General features: G+C 35.2%; 1 protein-coding gene across 1 annotated transcript; it reads right to left on the bottom strand.

The window, feature by feature from the left end:
* Window positions 1-9,765: 9,765 nt before the first annotated feature.
* LOC149515030 (uncharacterized) lies at window positions 9,766-10,275 on the bottom strand. The gene has a single exon (XM_089742965.1). The coding sequence runs from the start codon at window positions 10,273-10,275 to the stop codon at window positions 9,766-9,768; it is 510 nt and encodes a 169-aa protein (XP_089599091.1).

Below are 10,275 nucleotides of genomic sequence, written 5' to 3'. Positions count from 1 at the left end.
AAAAAATTGAATAAGATGTCTTATATATGTATGAAGGAATAAAAAACCTAATAACTTAAGCTTTTAGGCTCAAGTAGTGTCCAACATATATGTATGAGCTCTCTGGTGTGCTCTCATGAGCTTCAAGTATGACAAACCTCCTAACAACTAATATCAGAGCCAAAAAATCACGGGTTCGAGAAGTCACGGGTTTGAATTCCAGTAGATTGCTGGGGGGAGATTGTTGGCAAATCGGAGGTTGACCGCATCCATCAACTCTATGTATTTGAACGTCTGTATTAAAGGTCATCCCTGTGCTCGAATGTTGATATTAAAGGTTCAACTTGGATGTAGCAAGTATATGATAGAAGCAAAACACCCAAGTGGGCGATGTGTTGAGTCAACTTAGAGTGCAAGCTTAAAAGAGCATTGAGATAACCTAGATGAAAAGGTTGAGTGTTGTGGCCTGACCCAAAAAGCTCATTAAAGATCTAAGGTTGCCTGGCTTAAAAGAGGTATTGATAAGACTTATTCACACGGAGCAGTTGAGGTGAGACTTGATCAAAACTCACAAGTGAATGGGGGAGATTATTGGGATATGGTTCACATGTGAGTAAAGAATCTCACATCATTAAAAAATCTAAATGAGATGTCCTATATATACATGAAGGACCCAAAAACCAAATAGCTTAAGCTTTTGAGCTCAAGTGATGTCCAACATGTATGAATAGACTTTCTGATATGCTTTCATGGGCTTCAAGTATAACAAATCTCCTAACAAGAAGAGACTAGAAAACCCTGTTTGTCCTATCATCGAAGATTAAAAGCCATTTTCTCCAACATCGAAGGATACTCGAAAGAAGGTTCATGATGAGGAAATATTCTGGCCATGGATGGTGGTTCAAAAAAAAAAGAATCATACTAAAGCAACCACCAACGATCCAACGGGCAAAAGGAACAACCAATAAATTTTACCCCCAAGCCAGAAGGCTTGGTCGCGTGTTGAGGTGAATCAAGATGTCCAAAACAAGCAAATTTCAGACTTGTCAGGCCTAAAAAAGATACAAGCCATTTAATCCATAAGTGTGGGGAAAAGGAAAAAAATGGAGACAAAATGGGTGACCATAAAAAAAAGGGACATTTAAAACCAAAGGAAGATGGCAAAACTTTTTTTTATAAAAAAAAAAGGTATTGAAGGGCACACAATAGTAATTAATTATTCTAACAAAGGTGTCAGTAAAAGTGAAATTACTTCTGAGAAGTTGAGGTTAACACAAGAGGTGCATATGGAAAAGAAAAACCTTATACCTACCATGTTCATACATAACCAAAGTACATCATCTATCAACCCACCTATGCATGGGGACTTGGATAAGCCCTCAGACAACTATGAACTACCCTTAATAAAAGGAAATAACCATCTAATCTTTAGTGGAATAGAACCAAGCTTAAAAGATGTTCAACCCTGCAATCTATTGTAACAGGTGCAACCTTTAGCAATATGTGCGCAACAACAGAACGGGCAATCACCGTACCCACTTTGGCTTAGTAAGAATGAGGAGAAGGGAGGCAAACTTGAGGGCGAAGGGATCCCTAAACAATTTACCAAATCAAATAATGGATAATCAACAGAGATAAGTAAGTTGGCAGAATTAAAGACTTCAGTCCCAAATTTCTCTTTTAGACTCAAGGCACATTCCATTCATATTCAAAGCTTGGGGCTCGACCAAGGTCACCTTCGAAGGTTAACCTTACCTAGAGATAGAAGCAGAAGTAGAAGCCCAGCTTGAGAAGGTAGAAAACAACTTCCAAGAAATAGAAGAAAAAACTCTCTCTGTGCCATTATTGATCTATCTGAAACCAATCCAAGATTCAGATGAGTCAAATTCAATATCATTCAAAGAAGTTTCTTGGATAGAAAAGAGGTTGACCCCTTTTATATGGATCCTATTAATCCAAAAGATTTTACAGGCTCAACATCCGCTAAAAGTGATGATGAACAGTATATGTGAAAAGGTGATAAAAGTAAAAACAAGCCAAATGGTTCAACATTTCAAATATGTGTAAGCTTCTCCATACTGTTAGAGGAAGAAGTTTTGATACACAAGATAAAGATGTACCCCAAGCTAAAAAGAGTAATGCATGGGTAAATACTGAGAGAGATGCAGGAAATCCCATAATTCTAAAGACTAGCAATGAGTTACCATACCATTCAATCACATCCCATGTCGATTTTACTATGAAATTGTAGGGGAGTGAGACACCCAAAATTTTTTCGTACGACCAGAGAACTTATGGGAATGTATGAGCCAAAGATATAGTCATCATAGAGACATGTGTGCGAGGGGAAGATGTTCGTTCAATCATTGATAGGCTACCCTTTGATACCTGGACAAATACTAGCACAATTGGATTCAAATGAGTAATTTGACTCTTTTGGTGATCAGACCTGACCAACATAAGTGAAGTATGTGCAACAGAGCAGAAGATTCATGCCATTGTACGGGTAAGAACCTCTAATTTAACTTGGTTACTTTTAGCTATTTATGCTAGCCCTATGTTTCATGAACGTAAATTGTTGTGGGAAAATTTACAAACTGTTCTACTCAACATGATTACCCATGGCTAGTGGTAAGGGATTTCAATGATGTTATTTGGAATGAGGATAATATAAGAGGAGCACATGTGTCATGGACAAGGTCTAAAGCTGTGCGTAAGTGCCTAAATAATTGTAAACTTATCGGCCTTGGATTTATAGGATTAAGATTTACATGGTCAAATCATAGAAGGATCAGAAACCTAATTCAAGAATGGATTGACATGGCTTCATAAACACCTCGTGGTTTCTTAATTTCTCTAAGGTTTGTGTTAAACATCTAGTCAAAACACACTTGAATCACTGCCCCATCTTGATTAAGTTTAAGAAAGTGACATTAAAGCATGACCTTAAATTTTTTCACTTAAAAAAATATGGTTTGACCATAAAAAGTTCATGCCGCTGGTCTAGTATAGTTAGAATCAAGAAAGCAGTTCTTTAGTTTCCACTGTCGATATTTTTAGGAAAAATATTTAGGAATGGAATAAAAATTCCTTTGAAAATGTGTTCAAAAGGAAAAAGAAAACACTGGCAAGACTAAGGGGAATCGAGAAAGCTTTGGAGGTTTTCTTTAACCAATTCCTATTAGACTTACGAAGAATTTTGATTGACGATTACAAACATATTCTTAAAGCTGAAAAGGATATATGGGCACTAAAATTCAAAGTAAGTTGGCTCACTAATGGTGAGAAGAACACAAGGTTCTTTCATACGTCAACCATCACCAGAAGAAGATTCAATCAAATTATGGGTCTTGAGGATTAAAAAGGCAATTTGAATACTGTGCCCAGTAGCATGAGATAAATAATGCAAAAACATTTTTGTAACTTTTATACGACATCGCAGACAGAAAGGCATTGGTGGTACGAGGATGGGCCAAGACAAATCGTTCAACTCTCATAGTAGGACAAGAAGAAACTCCTTAAACCAGTTTCAAAACTTGAAATCTAAGAAATGGTATGGTCTTTTAAGCTTTCAAAACCCTTAGGCCAGATAGACTACATCTTTATTTTTTCAACAATGCTGGAATATTGTGAAGGGAAAAGTATGTGAGACAATCAAAGGTATTTTTAAGGCTAGTTCGATGCCTGAGTCCCTTAATGATACACTTATATCTTTAATTCCTAAGATGGCTAACTCATCACCAATTGACAAATTCAGACCTATTAGTCTGTGCAATACCACTTATAAAATTGTTACAAAGATTGTAGTCCAAAGGCTTAGGCCATTTCTTTATAAAATCATATCTTTTTTTTATACTAGCTTTGTACCAATAAGGAAAAATTATGATAACTACATTATTGTCTAAGAGATGATTCATGCTTTTAAAAAATGTAAAGAAAAATAAGGACAAATGGAGATCAAACTGGATATGGAGAAAGCTTACGATAAACTTGAATGAAGTTTCATTAGAAAGGTTTTATCTTTCTTCGATGTACTTACATCTCTTATTAACCTTATCATGAGTTGTATCTCATCACTTTCAATCTCAATAATTTTGAATGAAGGAATGCTCAAAAGCTTTAAACCTTCAAGCGGCATAAGGCAAGGGGATCCTCTATTCCCATACTTATTCATTATGTGTATGAAATTTTTTAGCTTGAGAATTTTGGAAGCATATGAAGAAAAGAGATGGTTAACTTGTAAACCATCTAGAAATGACCTTTTTTTTTCCCATGTTATCTTTACGGATGATATAATTCTTTTTGAAAAGACAGGTAAAGATATTATTAAAGCAACGAAGGAGGTGTTCAGTTCTTTTTGTACTGAATTTGGCCAAAAGATTAACCTTACCAAGTCATGTATTTTTTTTTACCAACACTAGCCATAGTCACAGGAAGAGTGCAACAAATATCTTACAAATCCATGAAATTGAAGACTTAGACAGATACTTAGGGTTTTCACTTCAAAAAGGCCAGGTTAGTAAACATTAGTATTCTTTTATTATCGATAAAGTTAGGGCCAAGTTGATGTGATAAAAGACGGGCTTACTTTCTCCTACAGGAATATTACTATTGATCAAATCTGTTATACAAGTGATCCTGTCCTATTATATGCAATGTCATGCACTACCCTCAAGTGTTTACAATGAGCTCGATAGAATCAATAGAAATTTTCTATGAGGAGACTCAAAGCAGAAGAAGAAAATGCACCTCTTAAATTGGAAAAAAATAACCAAGAATAAAAATAAGGGTGGACTAGGATTAAGGGATGCCAAGATACAAAACCAAGCCCGACTAACCAAGTTGGTATAGAGGTTTATCTATCATAAGGGGGAACCTTGAGCCCTAACCATTCAAGCCAAATATTTGAGTAGTGAGAATCAAAAACCAAAATAAAACCCCTCAGTAACATGGAGATCGATGAAATGGATAAGTCCTATCTTTGAAAGAGGTTTTGGTTGGGTCATTCGAAATAGGGCAAACACCAGTTTTTGGTATCACAAATGGATGGAGGTGAAACAATACGATCTCTGGTCTAAGGACCCTTTAATAGAAATGAGGAAATAATTAAGGTCAAGGAAATTATACATATTTTTCATCTTCAAAGGGAATGTCTGATCTCATTCCAATTACTATCACTGGTAATAAAGGCTATAAGAGCTATTCCTGCTCAATTATATGGATAAAAAGAGAACGTACCTTATTAGATAGCTTCTATAAATAGAAAATTTACTTCCTACTCAGCTTATGATCTTATAAAAAAAAAGTGATAGTGCTAGGAAAACTGAATAGGATTGGATTTGGACATTGAAAGTTCTACCTAAACTTTAATTTTTTGTCTGGTAATGTATGGATAAGATTTTACCTACAAAACATTTTCTCATGCAACGTGGAATAAATGTTCAAAATAGTTGCATGTTATGTGGTCAAGGGCAAGAGGACATTCAGCACCTTTTACATGACTGCCAATAGACTAAGAACGTATAGAAAAACCAAGGGGAAGTTGTGAGCTTGTTTCTGGGTGGCGATTTTAAGGATTGGGTCCAATTCAATGCTACTGATAATAGAAGATTGAAACACCATTCTATTCTCTAGGGCTTGTTATTCATCCATATCATATAGGAAGTTTGGCTGAAAAAGAACCATAGGACTTTTAAAATGAGTAGTAGAATGGTGGATGTTGTTAAGCATGCGATTGAGAAAGTGAGAGAATTACATGCCTTGAACCAAATAGAGGGGAAAAATGTCCAAGACTCTTTCATTCCTGTTAAATGGAAACCACCTGAGTGTGGACATCTTAAGCTTAACATCGATGGGTCATCTATAAAAAATCCAAGAAGAGCAAGGGTTGGCACCATTATTAGAGACCATATAGAAAAATGGGTGGCTGGCTCTACCAAATTTATAGGATATGGAACGAATATGTTGGCTGAATTATGGGCTCTTAGGGATGGGTTAATGTTGGCTAAACATCTTAATATTTCTATCTTGGATGTGAAAATTGATGCTGTTGCTGTCATTTTTTTATTAAAAACCAATCCACTTATAATCTGTATTTGTAGCCTTTAATCTATGTATACAGGAAGTTACTATTAGAAATTAGTTGTTGCGATGTCATGCATACCTTCAAGGAGGGCAACACTTATGCTGATGCTTTGGCTCATTTTGGTAGTGATCACTTTGCAATGTATGAATGTTATAAAAATCCTTTTGTGTTATTTCAAGACCCTCTTAATTTTATTTTGAACCTGCTTGTCAATGATGCAGCGGGAAGAACTTTGTATCGTACTATTTTATGATCTTTATCTAGTTCTAGTTTCCTACAAAAAAAAAGTTACATTTAGTATTACATCTCTTAAACATTTTAATTTTGCTAAAAAAATTTCTTTCCATAATCGATTTAAGCTAACCGTAAAGCCCTTTTATGGAGATGCTTTTACTTTCAAGTTCAAAATAAAAATAAAAGGATCTTGAAATAACACAAAAATGTTTTTATAATATTCAAAAGTTTTAAAACGGTCACTACCAAAATGAGCCAAAGCATCAACATAAGTGTTTTCTTCTCTAAAGATATGCATGACTTCACAGCAACTAATTCCTTGCGGTAACTTCTTGTAGTCATTGATTAAAGGTTGCAAACACGGTTAGGAGTGGATTAGTTTTTTATCAAAGAAATGATAGTAATAACATCTATTTTCATATCCAAGTTAGAAATATTTAGTTATTTAACCAACATTAACCCATCGTAAGAGCGCATAATTTAGCCAACATATTCGTTCCATATTCTATAAATCTAGCAGAGCCAGGCACCTATTTTTTTTGTATGGTCTCTAATGATGGTGCCAGCCCTTGCTCTCTTTGGATTTCCTATAGAGGACCCATCAATGTTTAGTTTAAATTATCTATACTCAAGTGGTTTCCATTTAATAAGAATGACAGAAACTTAGACGTTTTCTGGTTTAAGGCATAGAATTCCCTCACTTTCTCAATTGCATACTTGATTACATCTAACCTTCTACTGCTCCCCTTAAAAGTCCTATGGTTTCTCTCTAGCCAAACTTTCCACATGATATGGACAAATAACAAGCCTCAGAAAATAGAATGGTATTTCAATCTTCTATTGTCAATAGCATTAAGTTGGACCCAATCTCTAAAATCGTCACCCAAAGACAAGCCTGCAACATCCCCTTAGTTTTAGTCCACTAACATTCATGTAAAAGGTGATGAATGTCCTCTTGCCTTTGGCCACATAACATGCAACTATTTTGAACATTAATTCCACGTTGCATGAGAAAACCTTTTGTAGGTAAAATAGCATGCATACATTGCCAAATAAAAAATTAGAGTTTAAGTAGAACCTTCAATCTCCAAATCCAATTCCATTCATTTTTTTAATACTACCACTTTTTCCTTTTATAAGATCGTAAGTTGAGCAGGTAGTAAATTATCTATTTCCAATAACTATTCAATAAGGTATGTCCTCTCTGTGTCTATATAACTAAGTAGCAATAGCTCTCATAGCCTCGATTATCGACAACGATAATTGAGAAGAGATTGAACATTCCCTCTAAAAATGCAAAAAATGCAAAATTTCTTTGACCTTAATTCTTTTTTCATTTCTGTTAAGGGGTCTCTGGACCAGAGATCATATTGTTTCACTTCCCATCCATTTTTCATACCAAAAACTGGTGTTTGCCCCTAGTTTTGGATAACCCAACCAAGACATCTTTCAAGGATAAGACTTGTCCACTTCATCGCTCACAATGTTGTTGAGGGGTTTTATTTTGGTTTTTTATTATTCTCACTACTCAGATACTTGGCTTGAATAGTTAGGGCTCACGATTCCTTCTTGTGATGGATAAACCTCTATAACAACTTGGTTAATTAGGCTTAGTTTTGTATCTTGGCATCCCTTAATCCCAGTCCACCCTCATCTTTATTCTTGGTTATTTTCTTCCAATTTAGGAGGTGTATTTTCTTCTTTTACTTTGAGTCTCTCCACAGAAAATTTTTATTAATTCTATCGAGCTTCTAACAAACACTTGAGGGTAATGCATGACAATACATATAATAAGATAAGATCATTTGAATAATAGATTTGATCAATAGTACTATTTCTGTATGAGATAGCAAACCCATCTTTTATCCCGTTAACTTGGCTCTAACTTTATCAATGATACCAACCAGACACTTATGAAAGGGAAACCCCAAGTATCTGCCCAAATCTTCAGTTTTATGAATTTATAAGTTATTTGTTGCATTTTTCCTGTGATTGCAGCTAGTGTTGGCCAAGAAAAAAATACAAGACTTGTTAAGATTGATCTTTTGGCCAAATGCAATACAAAAAGAACTGAGCACCTCTTTCATTGCTTCAATAATACCCTTGTTTGCCTTTCCAAAAAGAATTATATCATCCACGAAGATAACATGGGAAAATGATGGCCATTTTTAGATGGTTTACAAGTTAACCATATTTTTTCTTCACATCTTCTAAAATCCTCAAGCTAAGAAATTTCATACACATGATGAATAAGTATGGGGATATAGAGTGCCCCTGTCTTATGCCCTTTAAAGGTTTAAAGCTTTCGAGCATTCCTCTACTCAAAAGCATTGAGATTGAAAAAGATGATATCTAGCTCATAATGATGTTAATCAAAGATGTAGGCACATCGAAGAAAGACAAAACCTTTCTAATGAAACTCTACTTAAGTCTATCATAAGTTTTCTTAAGATCTAGCTTGATAGCCATTTACTCTTTTTTTGCTTTACATTTTTTAAAAGCATGAATCATTTTTTAGATAATAATGCAGTCATCATAACCTTTCTTTCTTGGTATAAAGTTGGTTTGGAAAAAAGATATGATTTTATTCAGAAAAGGTTTAAGAAAGGCTTGAGCCTCTAGATCACAATCTTTGTAACAATTTTATAGGTGGTATTGCACAGACTAATAGATCTGAATTGGTCAATGCGTGATGGGTTAGCCATATTAGGAATCAAAGATATAAGCGTATTATTAAGAGAGTTAGGTATTCATCTGGCCTCGAAAATGCCTTTGATTGTCTCACAAACCTTTCCTTTCACAATATTCTAACATTGTTGAAAAAAATAAGGATGTAGTCCGTCTGACCCTAAAACTTTGAAAGCTTTAAAGGACCACATCATTTTCTAGATTTCAAGTTCTGAGACTAGTTTATGGAGTTCCACTTTGTCTTGTTATGAGAGTTGAACGATTTGTCTTGGCCCATCCTCATACCGCCAACTCTCTTCTATCTGCAATGTTGTATAAAGGTCATAAACATGTTTTTGCACTAATTGTCTCATGCTACTGGGCTTAATATTTCATTTACCCTTATGATCCTCTAAACCCACAATTCGATTGAATCATTTTCTTGTAATGGTTGACATAGTAAAAAACCTTGTGCTCCCATCACCGTTAGTGAGCCAACTTACCCTGGATTTCGGAGCCCATATAACCTTCTCAGCCTTAAGAAGCTATTTGTAATCGTTAATCAAAATTCTTTGCAAGTCTAATAGGAATTGGTTTAGGAAGACCTCCAAAGCTTTTTCTATTCCTTTTAGCCTTACCAGTATTCTCCTTTTCCTCGTGAACACGTTTCCATAGGAATTTTTATTCCATTCCTGAATATTTTTTCTAAGGATATCGACAGTGGAAGCTAAAGAATCGTTTTCTTGATTCCAACTATACTGGACCAGCAGCATGAACTCTTTGTGGTCAAACCATATTTTTTATGGATGAAAAGGTTTAGGACCATGCTTCAATGTCACTTCCTTGAACTTAATCAGGATAAGGTAATGATCTGAGTGTGTTTTGACCACATGTTTAACACAAGCCTCTGAGAAGTTAAGACACCACGAGGTGTTTGTGAAAGCCATGTCAATGCATTCTTGAATTAGATCCCTAATCCCTCTATGATTTGACCATGTGAATCTTGGTCTTACAAACTCAAGGTCGATAAGTTTACAATTATTGAGGCACTCATGCAAGGCCCCAAACCTTGCCCACGACACAAGTGCTCCTCTCCTCTTATCCTCATTCCTAATAACATCACTGAAATCCCTTACCACTAGCCATAGGTAATCATGGTGGGCAGCAACAATTTGTAAATTTTCCCACAACAATTTACGTTCATGAAACCTAGGGCTAGCATAGATAGCTAAAAGTAACCAAGTTAAATTGGAGGTTCTTACCCATACAGTGGCGTGAATCTCTTGCTCTGTTACATACACTTCACTCAT

The sequence above is a fragment of the Durio zibethinus genome, chromosome 14, assembly GCF_047325235.1.
Source record: "Durio zibethinus cultivar Kanyao isolate XHJ-2024 chromosome 14, ASM4732523v1, whole genome shotgun sequence".
Classification (NCBI taxonomy): Eukaryota; Viridiplantae; Streptophyta; class Magnoliopsida; order Malvales; family Malvaceae; genus Durio; species Durio zibethinus.
This window is presented reverse-complemented; position numbering and strand designations above follow the sequence as displayed.